Source organism: Lepidochelys kempii, chromosome 8 (assembly GCF_965140265.1).
Source record: "Lepidochelys kempii isolate rLepKem1 chromosome 8, rLepKem1.hap2, whole genome shotgun sequence".
In the NCBI taxonomy this organism is placed as follows: domain Eukaryota; kingdom Metazoa; phylum Chordata; order Testudines; family Cheloniidae; genus Lepidochelys; species Lepidochelys kempii.
In genome coordinates, this window is record NC_133263.1 from 23,279,743 (window position 1) to 23,307,241 (window position 27,499).

Sequence of the window (27,499 nt, forward strand, 5' to 3'; positions counted from 1 at the left end):
ACGGTGTCAGATTTGCAAGGCGTTTAAGCTAAGAACAAGGAAAGAAAGAGACTTTTTCATCTAAAGCAGCTGTTGATGGAGGCTGCATTGCAGCCACTGGGCCCGGAGCCGGGCCCAACGCCGGCTCAGGCTTCCTCGGTGCGTAGTGCCCCGGAGCTGTTGAGAGACCCGGCACTGGCTAAGCACCGTAAAACTGTCGGCCCCAGAGCGCCAGGCACAGCCGAAAGGAATGCGCTGTCATTCCCTGCACAGGAGGCCGGCACCTTCCAAGGCACCGAGCGCTGATAAGAACAGGAAGGCCCCGGTACCGGCTCTGACACTTGTGGTACCGGCAGCACAAGCCCCACCAAGCCCAGACCTAAGTGACCTCAGTGCGGAGAATGGGCTTGAGGGCATAACAGATCAGCCCTCTACGCCTGGCACCTTTTGAGGCTGCAAAGGACCTCATCGAGCTGTCGGAGGCAAGCCCCCTCCCATATGGGGAGAACCCTCCGGCACCTGTGCCCCGGGTGCCATCAAGGGGTAAGCCGGCAATGGTGTGCCACTCGAGGACACCGTCCCAGTGCCTCTCCCGGAGTTGGTCCCGGTCGAGCTCTGACTCCGCAGACTCACAGTTGCCAGTGGCCCAGAAGGAGGTTGCGGCACTGGCAGTGGGTCGGCGTGAGGAAGCACCGGAAAGGGCATGCCACTCTCTGAAGCACCACCCAGAGACCAGCACCGGGAGGAGTTGAGACAGCACTCGCCAGAAGACTTCCACAGATGGTCCTGGTCTAGGGAATGCCGGTCCCACTCTCGGTCCCAACCCTGGGGATACCAGTACCGCTCCCGCTCCGCCAGAAGCCGCCCGTTCTCCTGACGGTGCAGATCATTGGCACCGCCATGGCCTTCGTGATCGGCATCGCCGCAGTCCGGTGCCGATTCCAGCCATTATAGCTACCTGCACCAGGCCCCATACAGCAGGGACCCTTAGGTGGGCTGGCAACTGCAATGGGGGCTGCCAGGCCATTGGCCCTTCTGGACGCCCTGGGCCTATCAGGAGCGCCAACGGGCCCCGTCCAGGGCAAGTTACTCGGTGCAGCAGTCCCCGTCCCTGCACCTGATGGCAGACGGTGCTGGAGGCTACAGTTTCCAGGCCTCCAGCATCCCCCCAAGATAAACGGGAGAGACCGGCACCGAGTCCGGTGCTGTCCCATGGACTCCCGCCCCAGCCTGAGCCGGAGGCCCCTCCCATGGGAGAAGGGGAGCAGGAGGACCAACCGGAGGGGGTCAAGCAGCAGCTAACCTCCTCGTCTTCCCCAGATGAGGCCGTGGCGGGTACAGAGGTGTTCGGACCTCCATCGTTAGACCATACAGCCCACCAGGAATTGCTGCGCAGGATCGCTCAGAACTTGGGGTTGCAGGCCGAGGAGATGGTTGAACAGGAGGACCCCATGGTGGACGTTTTGAGCCCTGAAGGTCCATCCAGAATAGCACTCCCGCTCATTAAGACCATTCAGTCCAACTATAAGACTATATGGCAGGCCCCGGCCTCCAGTGCTCCCAACGGCCAAGAGGTGGAGCGTAAACACTTTGTCCCTTCTAAGGGCTATGAGTTCCTGTTCTGCCACCCGAGTCCATGCTCCCTAGTGGTCTCAGCAGTAAACGAGAGCGCCATGGACAGCAGGCCCCGGCCCCTAAAGCGAAGGAGGCGAAACGCCTGGACCTTTTTAGCAGAAAGGTGTACTCATCTGGGGGCCTTCAGTTGAGGATTGTGAACCAGCAGGCCATCCTCAACAGGCCCAATTTCAACTCCTGGGCCGCAGTGGAGAAGTTTAAAGACAACCTCCCCCAAGGTTCCCAACAGGAGTTCATGGCCCTGGTGGATGAGGGCAAGGCAGTAGCCAAGACCTCTCTCCAGGCCTCCCTGGATTCGGCAGACATGGTGGCTAGAACAGTCACATCGGGGTGGTCATGAGGCGCTCAGCGTGGCTCCAGGAATCAGGCCTGCTGCCCAAGGTCCAGAATACACTCCAGGACCTCCCCTTTGAAGGGTCCAGGCTCTTCTTGGACCAGACAGACACGAGGCTGCACAGCCTCAAGGACTCGCGAGCTACGCTTAAGTCGCTGGGTATGCATACCCTGGCGACCCAGAGGAAGCCCTTTAAGCTGCAGCCTCCCCCTCAATGCCAGTACCAGCCTGGCCATAGGCATGAGCCTTACCGTAGGCAAGACAGGGATAACACGCGACAGTGCAACAACAATAGTAACAATAATGCGTCGGGCCAGAACCAAGCCAGCACAAACCCCAGCCGGGCACTAAGCCAGGCTTTTGAAGGTGCACCCGAGGACAGCGTACCAGACCAGTCACCAGATCTGTCCCTTTGTTTCCTGAACTGCCTGTCCTGTTTCTCCCATGAGTGGTCCACCATTACGTCAGACCGTTGGGTCTTACGCACGGTGCGGAACAGGTACTCGCTGCAGTTCGCCTCCCTCCCCCGCTCCCACCCCCTTTCCCCGTCCCTCTTCAGGGCCCCTCTCATGAGCATCTCCTAGAGAAGGAAGTCCGCTCGCTGCTAGAGGCAGGGGTGGTAGAGGTGGTGCCGCACAGCCTGAGGGGGAAGGGGTTCTACTCCTGGTACGTCCTCATCCCCAAGGCCAAAGGGGGCCTTCGCCTCATCCTAGACCTGTGCGGCCTCAACAAGTTCCTGGTCAAGGCCCGGTTCCCCATGGTCTCTCTGGGCACCATCATCCCTTCCTTGGATCCGGGGTACATGCCCTCGACATGAAGGAAGCGTACTTTCATATCGCCATCCACCCAGCGCATCGGTGGTTCCTACGCTTCACCATGGGCCAAAAACATTACCAGTCTAGCCGCGGCCCCAAGGGTGTTCATGAAGTGCATGGCAGTGGTGGCGGCCTTCTTACGGAGGCAGAGAATCAGGGTGTACCCATACCTCGACGACTGGCTCCTGGTGGGTCGATCCTAGGCGGAAGTGCAGGGCCATGTGGAGGTGGCCCTGAGATTGTTCCTCGAGCTGGGGCTCCTGGTGCAGGCCAGGGCAAGTGTTCCACTATCCCGATTCTGGGCTATCCAGCAAGTGGTGGCCTCCCTGCGCCAGTTTCCAATGACAATGGCCAGGTGCTGCCTGCGGCTTCTGGGCCACATGGCAGCATGCACGCATGTGGTCAGGCATGCCAGACTGAGACTCAGGACTCTGCAGGCGTGGCTCGCTTGGGTGTACCACCCAGGCAGGGACCCCCTGGACTTGGTAGTGACAGCCCCTAGGGACGTGCTGAACTCCCTGCTGGTGGTGGCAGTCGCAGCCTGTGGTTTTGCAAAGGCATCCCCTTTGCCGCCCCACAGCCGGACCTGACGCTGGTGACGGACGCGTCAGACCACAGGTGGGGGGCTCACCTGGGGGACCTCATGATGCAGGGATTGTGGTCTGGAGCACAGCTGTCACTCCATATCAGTGTGAAGGAGCTCAGGGCGGTTTGTCTCGCCTGCCAGACCTTTCACGCCACTCTGAGTGGTCACAGCGTGACAGTTCTGACAGACAACACTACTGCCATGTTTTATATAAACAAGCAGGGCGGGGCCCATTCCTCGCTGCTCTGTCGCGAGCCTCTCCTCCTCTGGGACTTTTGTATAGCCTATGCCATTCTCCTCAAGGCGTCCTATCTCCCGGGGGTGCGAAACAAGCTGGCGGACTACCTCAGCAGGTCGTATCGCATGCATGAGTGGACACTCAGAGCGGATGTCATGCTTTCGCTCTTCCACAGGTGGGGGTTTCCCCGGGTAGACCTGTTTGCCACCAGGGACAACACCCAGTGCCCATGGTTCTGCTCGTTCCAGGGCCACAGCCCGGGCTTAGTCACAGACGCGTTTGCAATCCCGTGCGGAGGGGGCTTGATGTATGCGTTTCCCCCACTGTCCTTGGTACACAAGGTCCTGCTCAAGGTACGCAGGGACAGGGTGGCGTGGTCTTCATCGCCCTGGCGTGCCTCGCCAGCACTGGTACATAATGCTCCTAGAGCTGTCCGTGGAGGCCCCGGTAGTCCTGCCCCTACACCAGGACCTCATCATGCAGGATGGTGGGCGGCTTCTCCACCCTGACCTGCAGTCAGTACACCTGATGGCGTGGAAGCTCTGTGGCTAAATGCCTTGGAGAGCCAGTGCTCCCTTCCTGTGCAGCAAATTCTGCTTGGCAGTAGGAAACCCTCTACCAGGGCTACCTATATGGCCAAGTGGAAAAGTTTCTCCTGTTGGTGTGAGCCCCGACAGGTGCAGCCGTGCCAGGCCCTGGTGCAAGCCATTCTCAAGAACCTCCTGCACCTCAAGCAGCAGGGGCTGGCCCCGTCCTCACTTAGAATGCACCGGGCAGCTGTCTTCGCCTTCCATCCGGAGTTCTCAGGGGGCTCGGTGTTTTCCCACCCAATGGTGGGACGGTTCCTTAAAGGGTTGGAGAGGGTGTTCCCATACTCCCGCCCCCCCCAGTCCCTCCATGGAACCTTAACCTGGTCCTCTCTAAACTCATGGGACCCCCTTTCGAGCCCCTCGCTACCTGTTCTCTCCTCCACCTTTCCTGGAAGGTGGCATTTCTGATTGCCATTGCCTCGGCCAGAAGGGTGTCCGAACTGAGGGCCCTCACCTCTGAGCCACCGTATACAGTATTTCACAAGGACAAGGTGCAGCTCCGGCCGCACCCCAAGTTCCTCCCTAAGGTGGTCTCCCAATTCCATTTGGGCCAGGACATTTGTCTGCCAGCGTTCTTTCCGAAACCCCATATGGACCCGACTCACTGCAGCTTGCACACCCTGGATGTGCGTCGAGCACTGGCCTTCTATTTGGAGCGCACCAAGCCCTTTCACAAATCTGCGCAGCTGTTTGTGGCTGTAGCCGAGAGGATGAAAAGCCTCCCAGTGTCGGCACAGCGGATTTCATTTTGGATTGCAAGCTGCATCCGGGCGTGCTCTGAGCTCGCAGGTGTTCCAGCCCCAGCAGTCACAGCCCACTCGACCAGGGCGCAAGCGACTTCTATCAGGTCCTGATCCAGGAGATCTGCAGAGCAGCCACCTGGTCCTCGGTGCACACCTTCACAACCCACTACGCGGTGAACCAGCAGGCCAGAGAGGACGCGGCAGTTGGCAGAGCGCTCCTCCGAGCGGTTGTTCCATGACTCCTACCCTCCTCCAGAGGTAAGTTTGTGATTTGCCTAATGTGGAATGGACGTGAACAAGCACTCGAAGAAGAAAAAACAGTTACTTACTTTCTCGTAACTGTTGTTCTTCGAGATGTGTTGTTCACGTCCATTCCATTACCCACCCTCCTACCCCTCTGTCGCAGTCGCCAGCAAGAAGGAACTGGAGGGGGTCAGGCTGGCAGGGGTATATATGTACAGCTCAGTGTCGCCACTCGGGGCGGCCCCGCTGGCCCACCAGGAACCACTAAGGGAAAAAGTTTCCGACACTCATACATGCAGCGTGCGCACTCCTAATGTGGAATGGACGTGAACAATACATCTCGAAGAACAACAGTTACGAGAAAGTAAGTAACCGTTTTTTCTTAAGTTATAGTGAGAGAATAATTTTGGTGTCTGTGTAGGTTCTTATTTTGATGCCTCTCCTTGTAAAATCTGTACCTGATCTCTTGACTTGCAGTGTGCTAAACAAAATATATCTAGAAGAGTCTCTGCTTATGTATGTCAGCCTGCTTAAACAGACTGTGATAAACAGACAGTAATAAACCATTGTGGTTGCTGACCGATATTGTCAGTGGGATAGTGTGACAAAACCAGTGGTGGTAACTTTTATTTTCATTGAAACTGAAAGAAGATCTGAAGAGTTTCCAGAAATTACTCAGGGTACTCTCCTGCAGAGCTCCATATTCACCGGAAGTTACATTAGTGACCTTTGTAGTTTATTGCTACTGACTTCTTGAAACGATGTGCAGGAGTTGAACTCCAACTGAGAGCTGTGACTGAAAGTGCTATCAACTTTCTCTTTGCTGCTTATTAGCAATGTGTAGCATAAGAATAGCTTGTTTCAGACTAGCTTGCACATCCTTGATGCAAGGGATATATTTCAGTATGTTTAAGAAATGTCCAAGCGTCCCACACACTCACCTGTGTTATGAGAAAGTTAAGGTTGCAGTTGCGTATTTGTGGAGCGTGCGTTACCTTCCAAGAATTAGAATTAAAGTTAGAACCTAGGAAATTCAAAAACAAAGTAATATTTCTCAGACAAGGCACTGTTCGCTATCATGGGCTCCTTTAATGTGATGATTTGACAAATGCTAAATGCATTAGGTGCCAGACTGCGCTCTGTGAAGTTATTGTTTCACTGTAACAATTAGTCTCAACAGTAAAGCTCTAACTATTGGGCAAAGTCCTGCACATTGTTGTGAGGAACTTTTTAAGTGGCAGAGATGAGGGTTGCACTGCTTGGGAGTAGGGAGCTCGTGCAGAAGACATCTTTCCAGGACATGTTAAGAAGCAGAGGCTTGTTCCCCTTTCTGTAGTGGTGGGGGCAGTATTTGTAAGTTTCTTAAATACAAGATCATGAATAAAAACAGGATTAGTGGTTCTTTTCCCAGCCCCTTTATTCCACCACCTACTATTGTTTTCCCTGAAATACTTTCCATTGTCTGTTTGGAAAGCCCTGCGGATAATGATTGGATGTAGTGATAGAAAACCCGTAAGTAGACTTTTACTCCAAGCCCAGCGCTGGCTTCCAACTTAATTTGTTTGCTATCTGGGGAGCAGTCTGCATTTATCATTCAGCATAGACTTTGCCCTCTTATCTCCTTCAAAGCCAACCAGCTTTCTACATCCACTGCCTGGCTTACTGCTGATCCTGCAGCTGTCTGAGCCTCATTCCAGTGGCTCTGCCTGGTGTTACTAGGCCAGTATTGGGTATTGTTGTTCCCTTCTGTCTGTTTAATTTCATCTTTTTCGGGGGGGGGGGCTGATTTTACCTGTTTTCTATAAAGAAAACTTTCAGGAGATACTATCAAGCCCTTAAACACCTTCACCACCTTGCTGAGTTGCCAGTTATACTAATAGTTTCAGAAATCTGAAGTCAAAACATATTAATTCTTGAAAAATTAGTACTAAATCAATAGGAGAAACCCCTAGTTTGTATTAACTTTGGTATCAAATATAATACCTGTTACACTACTGTTCTACAACCAGAACTGCAGTTTACAGTAGCTGGTGGCGTTAGTTTTGTCTGTCTGTCTGTTTTTAAAGTTGGCTTCAGAGGGCCTTACTTTCAACAGTGGGAACGCAATTACGTGTCCTTACTTATGTGCTCAAATACCAGGCTTTTACAGACAAAATGATCAGTAAGTGGTTATACACTGAAACTTAAATTCTTAGTCTGCATGTGCAAATACATTTGTATGTATAGACCAGGTTCCCTTTTCTTTGTTCGTTCATTACACGTGGCTATATTCATCTAGCAACATGTACATTTTTATCATCGTTCACAAATAGGGAGTAAATATGAGTTTGAAATCTGTGGCTGTTCCTTTTGGAAATCTGAGGATCCTTATGAACTCTTCTGAGCTTTACTATGCCTTCCATTGCCCTATTGGCCTCTGATTATGGCCATTTTCTTTGTTAGAATAGGACTGGATTGAACTCTCTTCAAAATCCTTTAATACTGCTCCTTAATTGGCCAGAGGGATAATTTAACTATAGTAACACTGTGTAACATAATCCAGTCAAGGGAATTACACTGTTTACCAGCTAATGAGAGAACTGTCAAAACCTGTTTTTGAGAAGTGTATATTTACACAGTTTTACTGATTTATGTGCACTCTGGGGTTAGTTATAAAGTTAAATGAATGTTTTACGTAGCTTGTTTCTAAACTGAAGATGTTTCAATTGACAGCCAGGTGGGAATTGAGAATTTTCAGAATGATCGGAAATGGAACAACAAATGGTGCAGTTATCAGAGTTAAATCCACATAGAAGTGCTGGGGAGAGAGCAGCACTTCGCTGTTGCTGTCTTAAGTAATTTCTTGCCTTGACGATTGGTAAGGGAAAATAGAGACACTTCTAGGCAGCCAGTTAAAATATAATCCCCATGGCTCTAGTGTCTGAGAATCAGGCTCTTCGGGACACAGTGTGCAATGGCTTGCTGATCTGTTTTTAGTTCCTAGTGGACAAGTAACTGCGTCTCAATAATTGGAAAAAATATTGGTCTCAAAGGCTAAGGATTGAATGCGCTGTGGAGATTTCTACTGCATCTGTCTCAAATAGTATAACCAGCCTGTGGAGCTATGGATAATTCAGTATCTTTCAGCCCACCTATACACACAGGCTGGAGTTATATGTTTAATATATTTTTAAATTTTGCATTTCAGGTAAGCTGAAAGATCTTGGGAACTTGGTTCTTCGACCCTTTGGCCTGTCGACAGAAAATTTCCAGGTCAAACAGGATTCCTCAACTGGCTCATACTCCATCAACTTTGTTCAAAATCCAAACAACAACAACAGATAGCATGAGCTAGGCCTGCTTCTATTAAAAAGCTGGCTTTTAAGCTTTGTGACACCATGCTTGCAACTACCAATAAAAGGGTTCAGCAATCATTTAACATGTAAAATCACTTTATCCAAATGAAAATAGACTTGAGGGTAAACATTTCCACTTTGGTGAAATGTTTAAAATGTGGATGAAAAAGCAAGTCATTTGATTTCCCTTTTGCAGTGACAGCTTTATGCCCAGAGTAGGTTTTTTTTTCAAGTGCATTATGTGTTTTCCCTAATAAGGAAGTTGGTTACCCTGGCCCATTCACTCTCGGCAACTTCAGTCTAGCAAGCAATTCAGTTGGATCAAAATGCTCACATGCCTGTAGCCCAAGTTACAGGTGTGTCTAATGGGTGTCTTGTGGTGTTAGTGAATCTATCAGAAGTGCTTCTCTCCACTTAGCCAGTGGGTGTCCCAGGCGGTGGCCATGGAAGCAAGCTGACCTCTGTGGCATAATTTATCTTCATTATAATAAAGGCTTGATGTTTCTGTTGGGCTGATTTGTGATTTTTGTTCTGTATTTTGGCCTCTCACCAAAGGTAATCTTCAAATTTTTAAATGAATATGAACATAAGTAACCTAAAAATAAGAAAGCAAATTTGCAAGACACTGGTTTAAAAAAAAATGCAAGGCTTTTAATCTTAACATTGTCTTATAGAGTTTATGTCATTAATTTTTTCTTGGGCAACTTGGCACCAGTTCTCTACTTTATCTTGATACTCTCGGGAGACTAGTTGGAAGCTACATGCAAACTGCCTTAATATTTTTGGTGTGTTAACTTTTACTATGAGGTCAGTAAAATTCACCTGCCTGGTTCAGTACATGTTGTGTGCTTTCTGATGCTAGGATAATGAGATGCAAATATCAGTGATGTTAAAGTGATTGCAAAAACGTCTTCAAGTTGTATTGGAGTCTCTGAATCTAGGAAAGGTTTAAAATATCTCCGCAGATGTACTAGTCAAATATTGTGGGGTTTGAATTGAGATGGGGTTGTGGTATTTTTGCTAGCTTGTAGCTAAGCATGTTTTTTTCTGTTTTGACCCAGTTTTATAATCGTAAGGCCAAAACCTTGATGCAGCTTTTAAATTTACCATTGATTTGAAAATATTACTTATTTAAAATATTAAATTAATAACCGAGCGATAGCTGTTTACTCATTTTCAGTTCTCTCCTTTAACTTATTCCTGAAACTTTTTAGCTGTGTGCACTTGACTTCAGCTTCCTGTCACCATAGATTACTTTAGAACTCGCATATCTTGAGCCCCATTTCCAGTGATGTGCCGGAAGGGGGGCAGTCCCCCAAGCTATTTCCTAGCTTTTATTGTTGGGTTTTTAAGTGCTGCTGATTTCCTTGTGTTTGGGAAGATTTGGATTTTGCTTAGCTATTCATAAAAGTTGTCCTGCTGCCATGCAAAGTTCATGGGCTAGTTTTTGTCTCTGGCTACCCGGTACATGCTGTCTATATAGCATCTGTTGCAAACTACCTCACATCTGCAGTCACTGTGTATGAAGTCCATGGGGACTAAACTGTCAATGGAAAAGACCCTGGTTCACATTGAGGCCTGTGCGGACTTTAAGTTCTTGTGCATAATTAAAATGTCACTTCACTTAACAACAGAAAACAGCCGCTAGGATTTCCATGTGTTTAGACATTAATCATGAATTGCGCTAGTGGAATGGGGTTTTATTTCTCACAGAAGGCTCAGTCCTCTGCCCAGTCTCTGTTAGATACAGCAGAGGTGGAGGAGCTCTGAAGAGGCTGGTTGATCCTGGTGTAATTGAGAGCAGCCATAGGGCTGCTTTTAACGATAGCTTGGCTGCAACAGCCCCAAAGAGCAGTTTGCCAGAGTTTGAGGGGGATGTCAGAACCTGCTGTGCTGGTTTTGTCACCTGGAGATTCTGCTTACAACAGGGGATTCCTCTGCTAGTTGTGTAAACAAGATTGACAGCCTCTTTGCACTAGCAGAGCAATGCAAAGAGGATGTGATGGAGCTGAGGTTTGCACCCTGAGGTTTCAGTCTACTACCACTTCAGAGGGAAAAATAACAAACCTTTTGTAAATATAAAGTAGACTTTTAAACTGGAGCATCCCAAACTGATTCTGGACATTTGACATTTTACCTTTTTTCTTGACTGGCTGATTAATCAACAAATAACACTGGTGCTCACAAATGTAAATCAGATGTGTAAAGGCACAGTCAGTGATTTAACAGCCTGATGCCTTGTCTTACAAACTATTTAAGGGGTAGATTTCTTTCTGCATCATATTCCTGCTTCAGATTTTTAAAGGGTTGCAAATAGTTTACATGCATGAGGGGAAATTATTTACCTTACAGAACAAAGTTTAAAAAAACAAAACAAAAAACTTGAACGACTACCTGATACTACCAGTTTTGTTTTTTGCAAGTGCACAATCACCATGAACTCTTGGAACACAGAATAAGCTTTTAAAATGTAAGTTGCAGTATGTAGGTATTTAAATGACTTCCACAAAGGACTGTAACTGTGAGGAATGTCATCAGGTTTGTTGGACAAGACCTATTTTCCATAAAACCATGCTGACTGGCATTAATTATATTCCTGTCCTTTAATGCTATATTGATGGAATCCCCTATCAGCTTTTCCATTATTTTAGCCTGACATCAATCCCAGACAACTGGCCTATACTTCCTGGGGTCATCCCACTTGTTCTTTCTGAATATTGGCACAACATTAGCGTTCTTTCAATCTTCTGAAATTTCACTGGTATGCCAAGATCTATTAAAAATTAACATCTGCGGGCCAGAAATCTCCTTAGCCAACTCTTTTAAGACTCCTGCTTGCAAGTTATCAGGCCTGCTGATTTTAAAAATGTTTATCCCTAGTGGATGTTGTTTTTATCCACCTGAGTACCAATGGACTGGAAAGTACTTCATCCTTATGGGATACAAAAACATTGTCCTACTTCTTTCTAAATACACAACAGAAATTTATTGAACACTTCTGCCTTTTAATTTTATCATCTCTTGCTGTAACTAGGCCTCTACCATTTCTAGGATTTATTTTGCCCCTAATATACTTTTTGTCCTTAACCCTGCCAGCCATGGATTTTTTCCCCAGAGGTCTTTAGCTTCACACCTTATCAATTTTCTATAGTTCACAACTTCTCATTTATATTTCTATCTATTCTCCCCCTTGTTTTCATTTCTTATGTATTGCTTTTTTATTTCTAATTGCTACTGTTACCACAGGAGCAGGATGGGCTCTTAGCCAAAGTTATCCTCTTTCTTGATTGTGAAATTATGGCTTTTTGGTCATCTAATAAAGAACTTCAATTTTTTAAAGAACTCCCAGTTTTCAATCACATTTTTCTGTTTCAGTTTATTCTTCCCAATCAATTTTGTTCATAATTTTCCTCAGTTTTGAAAAAAATTCCCTTTTGAAGCAGTGGGTGGGACTGTCCGCTGGTTGCTGATACTGAACATGAGGCTTACTGGTGTTTAGATACAATAATCGCTGGACTGGAAGTTGGTGGCTGCCCTTTTTCTATCATAATGAGGTGTAAAATAGTTATCTGGTGTTTCGCTCAGGTGCAATATTTTGTGTGAGAAAATTATTTAAAGTGTTAGGAAGTTGGACATTTTACTACTGCCTGCATAACACCTCCCACATATATCTGCCAAATTTGAAATTCCCCCATAACACAATTTTTCTTCCCGCCCATAAGCCAAATGTTTAAATAGTAATTCATCCTGGTCTCTGGTTTGATTCTGTGGTCCGTAACAGGCCACAGCCACTACTTCTTCCTGACCTTTGTAGTCACATGTTGATCCACCTACAATCAAGATGTTGTGGTTCAAGTTATTGATAACTGAATAAAACTACTAACTCTATTAATGTACTGCCACCCTCCCCTTCTAACCTAGAATAAGCTCTATAACTTTAATGTTCCAGTCATGTGATTTGTCCATCCGGGTTTGAGTGATGCCAATTATATTAATTGTCTTCTCATGAGTAAGAATTTCCATTTCCTCTTGCTTGTTACCAGGCTCTGAGCATAGGTATACAGGAAACTGAAAATTTTTGTCACTTCACATTTGCCATGTCAGTTCAGTTTGTTTACAGTATGCTGAGTTTGAGCTGCATTTGGTGCGTTAGCTCCCTTCCCTTGCAAGGCTAGTTAATGGTCACGTGGGTGCTCCCAGCTAGTCTCCAACTGAGATGATTAACTCCCCCTTGCCCATCTCTGAGATGCAAGCCATCCCCTTCATACACCCTCCCCTCCCACTGGAATGTGTCCCAGTGTTCCTCAAAACCTTCAACTTCACACCAGTTGCACAGCCAGTGGTTCCCCTCCAGTATTTTCTGCCTTTCACGCATAGGCCAGAAGAATCCAAGATCGCTTGGACTTTCCTCCTCTTTAGCTCTCTTTCAAGACAACTTCAGTAATCTATCATTTGTGTAGTTCTGTGTGATGATGCATCATAAATTCTAATTTGTATCATCACCCGTGGAGACTTGCCAGATGACTGCATGTTCCTGCCCAATCTTGCAGGTACATCTCTAACTTTTGCTCCGTGAAGATAGCACACCATTCCCAAGTCTCCCATTCTGTGTGGGGCTGGTGACTGATACTGTACTGAAAGGCACATTGGGCTTTCTAAATTAATTTAATAGTTAATCTTTGGAGGGGCTTTAAGCTGTATGTGAGTTCTTTGAGAAATACTCTGTAATCCCATTTAACCAGGGGAAAAGGCACCATTTGGCGAGCCTTCTGTACACCCTGGGGACAACTGTGCAAACCGCTTCATAGCAGGCCGTACAACACTTTTTATCAAAATGTGTTCATTCCAATTTAAAGAGCACCTCCATTGTAGCTTAATGTAGAAAACCAAATGGCCTCTCAATGCCTTAAAAAGTTCCCCCTCCTAATCCCTCATAACTGTAGCACCAGGTTGTGCAGCCCAAGGTGGGAGAGAATTCCAGCATAGTAAACTCCCAGCCAACCCCGGTACAAAATGATTGTTAATCTCAGCCTGATAAATAGACAGTCTGCAAGCATGGGGGCTTTGCTCAGTCGTCTTCTCCAGTTCTAACCTAGTTGGTTCCTTCATGCCTCCCGGAGTCTTGACAAAGGAAGAGAGAGGGGATGCATTTAACTGGGTCCTTCTCGCTTATGAACAGGCCTAGTAAACAAGAGAACAGTGATGCTGTCCCCCCTCTTCCATTCCATATTCTTATCTCCTTTCTCCCTTCTGATGGAGTAGGACTCCCTTATTCAAACTCCTCCTGTCTTGCTGAGGCTCCAGTGCATTTATAGGCTGGAGACACCAACACTTCCATCTGACTGCCCTAATGCAGGGCACCCCTGAGTGTTTTAAAGCCCAGCCTGTGAAACAGCTTTCCACCAACCTCCCCCCCTTACCCTTTTTACCCTACTACCCACTGCCCCTTCGTGTGAACAAACTGTGCACACTAGAGCAGTGGTTCTCAACCTATTAATCATTGCCCACAATGTGTTACCTGGGCCACAGGTTGAGAACCACAGCACGCCCCCAACCCCATACCACTATGCCCAGTGCCCCCAGCCTGGAGACCCCTCCACACAATGGGGCCAGGAGCAGAGCCCTAGTGGCAGGGAACTTGGACCCTGCTGTGCAGGGCTGGCTGGCAGCCCAGACCCTGATGTGTGGGGGCCAGGCGGCAGCCCCGAAGCTGGACCCAGTGGCAGACGGAACCCTTGCTATGTGGGATGGGCAGCAGCCCCGAGCCTGGATGCTGCTGTGCGGCGGCCCTGACCGCTGCTGTGTGGGGCCAGCCGGCAACCCTGGCCCTGGACACGCTGTCCTTTAGCACACAGCTGGGCTGCTTTGTGAACACCTGTGCACCACAGGGCCCAGCCTGCATCACAGAGGCTGTACCACCCTGTCCTGATTAAATGGCCCAGGCACCACTCCACTAAAGCCCATCCTCAGCTGCTGTAAATCAGAGGAGCTCTCCTGACCAATGAAACTGTCAGTCTGCACCATCTGAGGATCTGGCTATTAGACGCTGGACACTGTGCTAAGGGGCAGGCAGCTTAGCTGTACTTCCGTCATACACACATGGCTGATAATTAATTTACATTAGTGAAGCACCACTGCATGAAGTAGGTGCTATAAGCAGCATCCACATTTCAGAGGTAAGGAAGCAGAGACACAAAGGCTTAGATCCTTAAAAGTACATCTATGGCTAGCTGTCTGTCAGGTGACAAGTCTGCCATTAAGGTACTGACATTTTCAAAGCTGCTGCTCAACTGCTGTCTAACTTGGTTGGCACCAATGTCCCCAAGAGTTCGTATTTGCAATGCTGGTTAAGTGTTGAGGCCAAGATCACAGCTAACAAACTGCTCAGAGCCACAGCTCCGGTCAAACCCTCAGAGGCACCGCAGCAGCCAGGCATTCCCCCTCGCTTAATTTGACAATCTCACTGTCCACTGGGCCCATTTCCAGAGGTATGCTCTGAGCAAGCCTAGCACGTGTTACGTGCCAGCCCCAATAGTGGGAGGGCTGGAGGTAGACCATCAATAGGTGGAGGGGGAGCAGAACACCCACACCCCAGCTGCACAGGGCACAAGTCCATGTGGGGAAGAGCTATCCAGCGAGAGACAGAACCTTTTAGTTCCTAGGGCTTAGGTGCCCAACTCCTGGCAAGGGTTCATGGCTGAAGTTCTTAAGGGAGGGAGGTGCCTGTCTCTGACCTGTCAGCCAGGTGCACCAGGTCAGCTGTTTAGGTGCCCACACCCCTCTCCTCTTGCTGTGGCATTTCATTCCTGGCTAGTTTAGGCAGCTGACCCACCTTCTGAAAATCCCTTTTCTAGGTGCTTAATTATCCCCATACAATTTATGGGGAGCCTGGGCATTTAGCTTGGGGCTGAAAATTCGACTGAGTGGCAGACAACCTAACCAGTTAGATATTGCAACAGTGAGTGGAGCAACACCTCACTCCCTTTAATGATCTGGGCCTATGAGATTAAGGACCTAATTCTCCTCTCATATGGTAGTAAATTAGGAATAACTATTGCCATTAGAGTTACACCAGTTTCTCACTGGTTGAGGTGAACTCTGGGTCCAAAGCATTCTTCCCAGACTGCATGGCACTATCAGACAGAACAGACCTTCAATGAGGTTTTGCTAATTAGCTCTAACATAACAATACAGGAAGAAAAAACTGCACAGTGTACACATTCCCAAGCTTTTAATTAGCTACACCAGCCTTAAGAGATTGTTCTGATAACTGAGTTTGATTGCTGGCTTCTGCAGCTGAGAATCAATTACATTAAAGTGCTAACTTTTGAACAGTAGGTGAAATTAGCACAGGTATATTTAATGTGCAGCATTAATACATGGGTCATTCAGTTGCTTTGCATGTGTTTTGGAATAAGCCCAGCGCTGACTTCCTTGTTCATGTTGAATTCTTTATGTGTGCAGCCCTCTACTCCAAAGGGCGTACTTGCTAGGCAGTATGACTAGTTGTGGGTTTGTCAAGGAAACAGCTTCTTGAGACACAGTAAATTGTCAGGTTCTAGGCTTGTGGGGCTTTAAGCCCTCAGAGTCATTACAGCCTATCTTGACAAAGCAAAACCTGTGTATTAAGCACTTAAAACAGCTGAAAACTGTTAACCTCTCACTTCTAATTGTGTGTGTTTGGTGGGTAATCTTCCCAGCTATAACTGTGACCAGTTTCAATTGAGACTCACCATTGGAAATCCATACTTCAGTTTTCTCTCTCTCTAGCCATTGGCTCCTTGAGAGAGAATTTAGAAAGTGGATACTCATTTAACTGAACATGTGGCTTGGGGGCTTGAAATAGGTTTACCTTTTTTAGCTCCACTAAGACTATTAGGCCAGTCTGTTCCTGGGCAGGACTAGAAAACCAGATTTCATTTTATACTTCTTGCTGTTTGCATCATGGTGAGTCCTTCAGCCCTTCTTTAGGTGACTGGAGTAACTAACAGTCCCATATAAACATGATTCCCAAACTACAGCAGACTAAGAATGTGACTCGTTATTAGCAACCAGCTGCAGTACAGGAAGCCTTTTTCAGATCCCCAGCATTAACCATGGTGGTTGATCTGATATAAATATTTACACATTGTTCAAGGTCTTTTTTTCTAAGCGGCTTCTGGGATTAGAATGTAAAATGCCCCGTGTAGCTAGAACCTTAGATGTTGGAAGATATGTTACATCTGCTGTAGCTCTAATAGTATAACACAGTAGCTTCAGACTGACCCGTCAGTCAACTGAGAGGGCAGGAAAGAGGGGATTCTAGTCGATTCAGGGCCCTGGATGCTGATAGCTTTTCTAGCAGCTAGCCACAAAACAGCATTCTGAATGTACAGCATCTAGGCCGATTTCATTCCCAGACTTCTGCTAACCGATACCCAGTGGCAAAATGTCCACCAAAAGCAGAGAAAGAGTACGCACATGTGCACGCAGGAGGAGGGATGTTTGCATTCTATTTATCTAAATGCTTTGTCAGTGTAGCTTTTCCCAGTGCATCATCTTTTAGACCTAGGGTTAGAAAGGTCCAAACAGTCTCATTTCAGCGTGGGGATTTTAGGTTCTGGCATTTCTCTCAGCGTGGATTCAGTTAGCCGTAGAAGAGAGGTTGCAAGTTCACAGTGACCACTGTATACAATACAAATGTATATCTCTATCCCAAAACACGTAATACAAGCAGCATCCCTTCCCCTCTCCCACTGCATCTGCAGCTCACAGATCAGAACTTGCCCCGATGGGAGTAGGATTGTGCCCCCTAGGGTACTATCAGTCACTGAGCCAAGACACTGCTGGTAATGGATGGTTTCTGATGTGATCTTACATTTCCAGGAAAGCTGTATTTTGAGATCAAAGCATGGCACAGTGGCCCAATAATATGGTGCCTTTAGTCTGTACCATTTCTCTTTCCTATGTGAACCTATCAGTAACAGAACCAGCTGAGCAATGTTGGTATTGCTGAGGTCTTGAATTCACCTTAATTCTGCGTGGATTCTTCCTATTACACAATGGATTCTACACAGTCCCTGCTTGTTTCCCTGCTCGTTACTTGGGGCCCTGGCATTTACCTAAAAGTGGGCACATCAGCAGCTAGGTATCAGTAATTACTTAGCTGCATTTTGAAAATCAAATTCCTGAACCCTCAGCTGGAGTCAGAGGCCTTAGCTGAAGGGTACAATTTCAGAATTGCCACCATTAATCCTTGGCTTTGAAAATTCATCCTAATTTCAGAATTGCCAAAACCTAAAAAGCATAGATGGTTCCTGTTACACATTCAAATTGCTCCCTTTGCAATTTCCACAGCTTGTGTTTCAAGATTGTCTTAGGCTATGAGTCTGCAGCACAAGTAAAGACCACAGAAACTGCAGGGCTTGGGACAGAGTCACACAGAAAGGAGTTATAAACAGGGCTGCAGGCAGCAGTTGAAGTATTATAGCTGGCAGTGCTCTGTCCAAAAGAGGAAATCAGTTTGTTCCTTTTTCTTGTACCATGCAGCATGTTGTATCTCTATGTCTACTTCCTTTCAAGAGTCATTATTACGCAGTCTTCCTGCATTAAGAGATAAGTGAGAAGATGGTGACTGACAAGTCTATTTGAAAACAACTTCAGGGAGGACAAGCGAGCAAGAAAAAAAAAAAAAGAGGGAGTGGCAGTTAATATGAAAGTTCACAGTGACCTGTTGATATTCCAACAGCTGCTTGCAGGGCTGCTGACACTGCTCTGCAATTCTGTTGACATTCTCAGTTTCCTTGCGCTCACACGCTTAGTATTTGTCAGTGCGTGTATTTCTCTGCCACCTAACTGAGGATGGAGAAAGAAAAGATGGTTTCTGGAAACAATGGCCCGTATTCTCCTCTGCATTAGGACTGCTCTATGCAAAGCAGCCCTAAAGCTGCCATAACCAACGATGGGCTATTCACTTCAATCAGGGGAAAACGCAGTCCTCCAAAAGTAAAGAACAGCTGTAATGGCTACTATCCCCTGCAGCTGGAGGGGAGGGCATGGCTGAGGAAAAGGGGGCATGGAAATGGCTTTAATGTATCTCAGCAATCACCAGGCTGACCACTCCATGGGGTCACCAGGAGCCAGACTGTTAACCTATGCTGGGTAACTAACCATTGTTGGTATGTCTGCACTTGGAGATAGGGATGTAATTCCCAGGTTGAGAAAACAAACTTGCACTAGTTCTGATCAAACTAGTATGCAAAAAAATAGTGTAGCTGTGGTGGTTGGAGGGGCTAGCTGCCCTAACTCTGTACCCTTCCAAGACACTGGGCACATACGCCGGTGGCTAGCCCCTCCTACTGCTGGCACCACTGCAACTAACCCAGCCCAAGACCACAGAGCATAAAGGTAATGTAAAGCCATCTTTGTACCCTCTCCCTCTCCTGTGAGTTTCTTGGCTGCATCTGAGGGTATGGATGAAGATTTCTATAATGCAATTCTGGTCCTGCATTGTTTACCACATCTCTAATTTGAGAGTATGGAGGTCATCCAATATTCTCTTTTACCATAGTCCCTCTCTTTCTATAATTCCTCCTGCATGACTGAAGGCTCGCCTTGATGGAATCCATTTTCCTCTTTCCCTCAGAGGAAACGGTACCCCTTTATACTGGCTTCCCACTATTTACCTGGGAAGTGCTTATAAAATCTGCCTGCATCATGAAGTTCATTAGGGAGCTGTGACACATACTACTACGCCCTCATTAAGCATCACTTTGTTGATGCTTCCAGGGAGCAGTAAACAGGAGTCTACATGACATCATCATTGGTAGGGATGGTGTTACTTCTATACCTTCATTATAGTGCTACCGTAGTGAGGATTAATCAGTATGATATCTGTAGAACTCTGAAATAGATATTGTTAATTATGCTCATGGGTTCCATGGCCATGAAGCATACACAAATGACTCCACAGTGAGGAGTGCCAATGTCATGAAGTTATTAGTACAATTACATTTTAGCATGATTTCCTCTCTTCACCTATTAGCCTAATGAGAGAAAACCAAGCCAGGAGAGACTGCTGTAAGAATGAATGACTAATGGGAGAAAGAAGATGAGAGTTCCTATAATCAAAAAAGCCGTAGAAAAAGGAACATTTATAAAACGAACAGAAAAAGCATATGCCATATTTCTAGTTCACACAAGAGACTGGAGGAGAGAAAATATGACGCACGTCACCAAAAATGTCTGAATAGCATGGAGGATAGATCCTAGATAGCTGTCACGACAGACTGGGTGCATCTGCACAATCATTTAACTCCAACAAACTAGTTTTAATACTTGGGAAAGGTATCTGGCTACCTCTATTATCTACTGAATTGCACAGCTGATCTGTCACTTCAGACAAATTGTACACCATTGAAAGAGGAAAATGCTTAGTCAGTAACATGCTTAATAAACATTTCCAAACAGATTTCTTACCTACTTTATATTTGATTAACCTAGACACAACTAAAAGATGTGTTAGTTTTCCCTAAGTATGGAAGATTTAATTTGCAGGAATTGAGAGCAATTTTTTCTTTTACCAGACAGTGCAGCTCCTATAGATTCTGGCATTTGAGAAGATATGCAACAACTTGACCCTACGCTACAAATGCTGTGCTTTTTTTTAAGTGAATTACCCATCATGGCATAACCAGTTCACCTCCTTCAGGAAAAATTATGAGATAATGCAACTCAATGTGGGGAGTTTCCTGCCTAAATGGAGAAAGATTCCATTACCCTTACCTACAACAGATGGATTTGTCTGAAGTGTTAATATCACAAGAAACCAGTGATTGAACAGCATGCAAAGATTGTTCTTCAAAGGCCTCAGCTCTTTCCTGTGTTCCAGCAGCTTTGTGCGACACCATCAGAACAAAGTGGTACCAAAGACAGCTTTAGCTGGTCACCACACGATTCCCCACTCCATCGGGGGATACATGGGTGGCACAGAGCTCTTGCTGTGGCCAATGCAGGGGGTATAGCCATTGTGTCCCTCCACTGCAGCAATCCCCATCTGCCATGGCGTACCTCCATCTTGAGCTGTACCCTGTGCTCCTTGACAGCAGCCATAGATCACAGTCATCATGTTTTCTCTGTTTCTGCCTCTTCATGGTGTACAGTATCTTTTCTCATTGTCTATGTTGGGGCTTTTACTATTTCTTGTGGAAAGCATCCAACCGGTCAAGGAAGATTTAACATGCACCAGCCACATGGGCCAAACTCAAGGTCGGACAGTGTTAGTCAAGTAGGAATTTAGTCTGGAGGATGCACTCTCAAGAGCAGATCAGCATCCCCACTTTAATTCAGAAAATGTAACAGACAAAAGATGTCATCAAAACCTTCTGGTTTAGGAAAGGAAAAGGAAACATAAAGGAAAATTATAGCATAGAAATGTTCCACATGATTTCCCTTCAACAAGTGCTGAAAAAAAATCAAGGCTTTATTTGAATAAATGTTACACAACATTCTTTAACATTTACCTCTGAGCAAACCTTAAAAGTGAATCTTCCCCGCCCATTCAAGTCTACAAAATGAAGGAGGCATAGTGACCATTCAATATACAGACAAAAAGGTAGCACAGAGCAAAGCTTAAATATTAAGCAACTAAAGCCAAAAAGTGAAAAGCAATACATTACTGTACTTCCCAGTCATTAAAATATTCCTGACAGTTTCACTTCAAAATGAAAATCTGGTTTCAAACAAAATGGCTGCACTACTTCCCATGAAAATAAACTCATTTTTATGAGCAAATACAGTTTGCTACCTTGTCTATTTTTTAAGCTTTGTTTGCTTAATTTACCCATCTTCTCCAATGCAGAGACTTGCATTTCTCTCACACGATAATGTTCTGTATACTCCAACTGATGTGTGCTAGCACTCTTGCAGGAGAGGCAATAAGAGCACTGGTTAAAAGTCAGATGTCATATAGGCAGGCACTACTGGCTTCCACACACAACATCCATCATTTCTATCCCAGCATGGAATAACCCTGCTATTACAGTCCTGGGCCTTTTTCCTGAGCAGAAACTGTTTTGTGCCATGTTGTCTGGTGTGGTTTTGTTTTCACGTGGATAAAAAGGACTCCCCCAGTGGGGATGAGGACTCCCCCCCCCCCCCAACATCTACCTGTAATACAATTAGAGTTTGGTCTCCAGAGGTAAAAGGCTGGCACATTAACTCACTGCACCCTGTCCCCCTCTCTCTCTAAGGCTATGTCTACGCTAGAGCTAGGGGTGTGATCCCAGCTTAGCTACACATGCTTGCATGAGGTGTCACTAAGCTACCGCAAGTATAAACAGCAGTGTAGCTGTGGTAGAATGCGTATCTGCAGTGGCAGCATGATGAATACAAACCTACTTGAGACTGGTGGGTACAGTCTAGGCTCCACTAAGCTATGGCTCTGCTGCTGGTACCCAGGCTACTGCGTCAACACTGCTATTTATACTCACGCTAGCTCCATGAGAATTAGCACGTGTATGTGTACGGAAACTGGGAATCACACACCTAGCTCATAGTGCAGATGTAGCCTAAGAGTGAGATGCTTTAATTTATAATATATCTTGGTCACATTTTGGGCAGTGGAGCAGGACCAGACTGCTGACCCTCTGCTTTGACTACATTAGAAAGGAAGAGTACTGCAGAACAATAATTACTATTCTCTATTTTAAAAAAAAAAATCTGCAGTTTATTATGAAAAGTAGCACAATTTGAATCTACTGTACAACAGCAACGTGCAGCTAAAATAGTTTTTGAAAGAAACAGATGCTATGGTTTTGGTTTCTGGTTTTATAAATAAATTATGAAGTTACCATGAATCAAACTAAAATAACTACTAAATCTCTAATATAGAACTGTCTTTGACTATATGTACCACCAATATATCTTTCCTGGGTATAGATTATTGTTTCCCTGCTCTGCTAAAAATATGGATTTGTTACCAAATACCAAAGCAAAAGGGAAAAAATATACATCTATGGTCACCATGATTTGAAATCAAAGGTTACTTAATTCACGATCCATGCACACAGGTTATGAAACCATATTTGTGCCGTTGGAAACCAGAGACTTGGAAAAGGTGATCTCTTTTCAGATAGCCTGTAGAAAGATATTTTACATTCCCTGATAAGATCAGAATATTAGTAAGTAGGAAAAGAGTTTAGTACAAGCCTTTGCATTTCCATGGAAAGAGGAACTTGTACTTTATTAGATCTTTAGATTATGTGCACATTTTCATTTCTCCAAAATAAATATTTACTCTCCCAAGTCAGGCATCCTGTGAATCCCCTTCTATCATTAAGAAGGGCACAGGAAACCATATTGTCAAGAAAATGTGCGCACAACGTTAAAACAATCAGTGGCAAATAAATTAACAAGCCAATACTCTAGCAGTATGGTCAACATTCACTAGCTTCAGCTGAAATAACTATTAGTAAACATCTTTTGGAGAAAGGAAGAAAGAGGATAAAAAATTTGACCTTCTAATTTTGATTTAATGATATTCAAAGAAGTTGATGCAATGCAAATCGAGCAGGGGGCTGGACTCTTGAGGTCCCCTCCAGCCCAACATTTCTCTGATGCTATTAAATCAACTACCATTAGAACCACTGATGGAAACTCTTTTTGTACTAGCTGCCTGCATGAGCTCTATTCTGGGCTGGAAGGGGTGAGGGGAAAACAACGACCTGGCAAACGACTGCTATCCTATCTTAGCAGTATCCATTCTCGAATCCCCTACTGCTATAGCATCACAAGCAAATCGAAATGACTGTACTGTCAGAGATGTAGCCCTTCTTGATATGTTTTCAACAATCCTCAATTCCCAAAGTGTTATATCAGCATAAGAATAGAACAACCATTTTCACAGGGGAAGATTTTTCCCATAAATTAGAGATACATGGAGTTACTGTTGTCATCCTACCCGTAACCTCTCTGGGAAACATTGGTCTCATTTAACAAGACTGTTCATATTTTACAATACAGCTGCTTTCGGACATGCTTTAGATCACGTTATAGCTCTGCTAACACCCATACTAAATACTAACTAAGCCTTGGAGAATGGAAAATGCAGTGCTAAAGTTAAGAATCAAAACAAGAGTTCAAAAGTTACAGTCATCTTTCCAGGCAATTGGCTCCATCACTGGGGCCTGTCAAACATATTGATTAAACCATCACATTAAAAAAAAATTATTCGCAGTGATTCTTCATACTAATAATTCAAGTGGTTCCTTGCACGTACACTTTGTATAGTCTCTCACCATCTCATGCATCATTTATTGCAAAAAAGTTTTATAAAATATTTCCTAATATCTTTTTAAATTTTGAAGAAAATGTACAATAGATACAGGTGCCCCAATGGGATTAGTGGGGGTGGTTTTGTTTAACACATTCACCCTGCCCTTTCTTCCCTCTGTTTAAGATTTCAGAGGAAAAATATGACAATTCAGTCTCAAATTTTTGTCGTTTCTGATGAGCTGGTGTTCTTCGTGGCAGTGTGGTGAGGTTCCATCAAAACAGCAGGTGCCTAGTGTCTCTGAGCTGAAAAGGGGAGAGAAAGGGAAAACGGTTAAACTTCTTCCAGGGTATTGCATATGTGGCAAGCAGAATCTGAGGTTGTCAGAACAGTTATTGTTTCACCTGTTACATTTGGTGCATTCCACAGTAAGAGAAGCTGGGTGGTGGAGGGCTGTCTTAAAATTGTTATAAAACATATGCAAGTGAACAGATCCTTCATCTGTTTGGAGTTAAAAGCCCAAGCCACCAGCCCAGCCCATTTTAAATATCACCCACTTTCAACATCAAGCATTCATTTAAATTTTCAGAGAAGCTTAGAGGTTGTTAATCAACTGCGAATGATTAATATACAATGCCTTTGGGACCATTTATAACTCACTGACTTATAACTCAGAGTGTCAACACATTTGTACTTGGCTACAGAGAACTGAAAGCATGCAATGGAACAGCAAAAATAAAGCTACTGAACACGCTGCCTTTCAGCAACCACTTGGTTCACAGTCTGCAGCTGCCTCACATGACACAGATGAAAATGGCAACAGAAGCAATCCAAGCAATAAACAATTCTTCTACAACACCATCGCCAGTAGCTAAGCACTTAGAGTATTACGAAGATTCAGTGTTACAGTATAGGTGCACCTGCCATTTCAGTCTGGTTAGGAAAGCGAAGGAGGTTCCAACAAAACCTGCCCAGTTGTGCTCACTCTTTTTACAATCTTGCTGGAGCTTGCTCAGACTAGAATTGCTTTAGATAGCTATACATATGTTTTCCACTCCCTCCAACACAATGCCTTAAACAATACATCCTGATTAACAGAAAAGACCATGGGTGGGCCTAAGCCCTGACACTGTTGCTGAAAAGATTTAACTTCAGAGAAGAGAGGGGAAGGGAAGCTTAAGAAATCACTTGATACATAAGGGGTGGGATGAGAAGAGAGGATATGAAAACCAGAAGAACAATGATCTGACATAGGAGTGGGCAAGGGGTGTATACTAAGGAGCTTCTCAGTTTGAAGGTGCTTACTGTGCCTGGAAAGTTGACTTTAATAGTAGCATAAAAGTTTCAAAAACAGCTCATTTTAGGTCCTCTGCTCTGCAGTAAAAGGAAGTGAGATGGAGTGGGAATTTGGGAGTGATTGGGCACAAAGGGAAGGAAGAGAGGCGCAATTATGAGGTTTAATAGAATCGTGGATCCAAGCTGAGATGCATCCAATTGCTGCATCTTGGCTAAAAATCTGTTGCATTAGTTTTAATATCTGATACGTCCTCCATTTGGGTACTATGTTCTGTCTTTGCAAGAAAATCAAGTCCACATGCCCTTCAGAGATGAATGAATTGAGCAAGCAGAGCTTCTACAAAGAAAAGGATGCTAATCTTACACTTCCGCATAGGGAGCAAGTGCTGATTTTTGCAAAGTGTATTTTGCAACTGAAATCAAATGACATTTACCATTGGTGCAGGTCACTGTGCACTGAGTATGAAGAAAAATTTACATTTGCTTTCCACAAATGTTAAAATAGACTTTCTAATCTCAAAAATATGACAGGTTGCCTAACACACAGTATGGGTCTTGCTCTTCCGTGGCTGGCAGGCCCAGGGCAGCACAAATGCCTATAGCAGCAGGCTAGGATTAGATAAACTAAGGATCAGCAACCTTTGGCACGCGGCCTGTCAGGGAAATCCGCTGCCAGCCGGGCCGGTTTGTTTACCTGCCACGTATGAGTCCACAGGTTCGGCCGATCACAGCTCCCACTGGCTGCAGTTCGCCGTTCCAGGCCAATGGGGGCTGCGGGAAGTGGCATGGGCTGAGGGCTCTGCTGGCCACCACTTCCTGCAGCCACCATTGGCCTGGAACAGCGAACCGTGGCCAATGGGAACTGCGATCAGCCGAACCTGCAGACGCTGCAAGTAAACAAACCGTCCTGACCCGCCAGTGGATTTCCCTGATGGGCCGCGAGCCAAAGGTCGCCAGTCCCTGAGATAAGCATTGTATTAATTAGCATCACTGCACCCAGGAAATCTCTCTGATGGAAACCTCCATAATGCAAGTATTACAGAAACAAATTCTTGTCAGAAATTCAACAATACTACAAAAATGTAAGAGTACAGTTTTTCCCAACATGTTTAAATGCCTTCGCTCAAAAACCCAGTAGCACAAACACATATAGAAGAGGAACCCTGTGTCTTCAAATCAGTCAGTAGATGAACAGACAATAATCCATATTCCAAATTCAGCCCTGATTTACCCTTCAGCAACACTGCCACGATCAGTCAACTAACTTCAGGGGCTTTGCACAAGAGTAAATGAGGGAAGAATTCGTCCTAATGATTCTAAGCTGTACACTAACATTACTGTTTGTTTAAAGTAAGTAATAGGCAGATGGCATTTACAAACCATGTGGTTTTCTACTGGCCTTTAATAGTGTTAGTAGAAGTTCTAATTTAAGTTTAAGGCCATATGCTTCCTTTAAATGATGCTTAACACAGCATTTTGGACCCTAAAGTTACACACAGTTTTGCCTTTTACCTTTTTACAGCTGGCCTCTCAACATCCCAGGTGACATTCTCATAATATCTAATCTAGCTTCATGTCCTTTAAGATAGTTCACAAGCTTCTGTAGTACCAGCGGACCACAAAAATTCCTTCGATTATTTTTAGAATAACCCAAAGCATGTCTGGTTTACTACACCTAACAAAATGGGATAGTATTGGATCAAACTCCTCCAAGTCCATAAACCATAACCCTTTTTCTTGTGAAGTGAAAGCAACATACTATAATAAATAGAGCTTATTTTGTAAGTCAGAAACACTTATCACTGTCCTATAAAAAACCTTCCCGAAAAATGCATAAAAATATGCATATGTCCATATCAAACAAAAGTACCTTACCAAGTAGCAAATACTAATTTGGACCTCAATTCAGGAAATCACTTAAGCATCTGCTTTAAATTCCCTTGACTTCAATGGGATTAAGTTAAAAGTTAAGTGCTATCCTGAATATGGATACTCTCCTGGAAGAAAAAAAATGTCAGTCTTTAAAATGACAGTCAAACATGTTCTTTGAGCAGTGGATCCTAAACTGTGGTCCATGAACCACTTTCTAGTGGCCTCCAGAGATCTGGCTGGTCACATGGTTTTAATTCTCCTCCTTGGTTCCAGCTGCTAAATCACATTAAATGCAACTTAAACAACACTAAATGCTTTCCTAATTTTACTTGTCCAGGTAAGCTATTGCTGTAGTAGCCACCAATATGTTATGTAACTGCCAGTGGCAGGAAGAGGCAGTCCACTTGATCACAAATGGAAGGGCAGGTGTCTACAAGACTGTCTCTATTAAGATGTTGTCGACACTATGAAAAAAAGTGTCCTTATCTTAAGGGTCCTTAAGATCCTCATCTTAAAAGATACCGTACTCATTTTGTTATAAAACAATTTTACCTTTACCCAGAGCTCTGTTATTTCAATATGA

At 45.2% G+C, this 27,499-nt stretch overlaps 2 protein-coding genes across 6 annotated transcripts in view; one reads left to right on the forward strand and one right to left on the reverse strand.

The window, feature by feature from the left end:
- TTC1 (tetratricopeptide repeat domain 1) overlaps positions 1 to 27,499 on the forward strand; it is a 65,921-nt gene that overhangs the window by 35,558 nt on the left and 2,864 nt on the right. For 3 of the 4 annotated variants that reach the window (XM_073355867.1, XM_073355868.1, XM_073355870.1), the window contains exon 8: positions 8,351 to 9,003. The exons of the other annotated variant lie outside the window; for it this stretch is intronic. In XM_073355867.1, coding sequence (XP_073211968.1) covers positions 8,351 to 8,487 — 137 coding nt within the window. In that variant the 3' untranslated portion in view covers positions 8,488 to 9,003. Of the gene's footprint in view, positions 1 to 8,350; positions 9,004 to 27,499 lie in introns of those variants that run through there. 4 annotated transcript variants of the gene reach the window in all.
- The window catches only part of PWWP2A (PWWP domain containing 2A), a 39,807-nt gene continuing 33,216 nt past the window's right edge, over positions 20,909 to 27,499 (reverse strand). For both annotated transcript variants that reach the window (XM_073355863.1, XM_073355865.1), the window contains exon 3: positions 20,909 to 24,053. Coding sequence is in view for 1 of the 2 variants with exons in the window: in XM_073355865.1 (XP_073211966.1) it covers positions 24,040 to 24,053 (14 nt within the window). In the remaining variant the exon portion in view is untranslated. The remainder of the gene's footprint in view (positions 24,054 to 27,499) is intronic.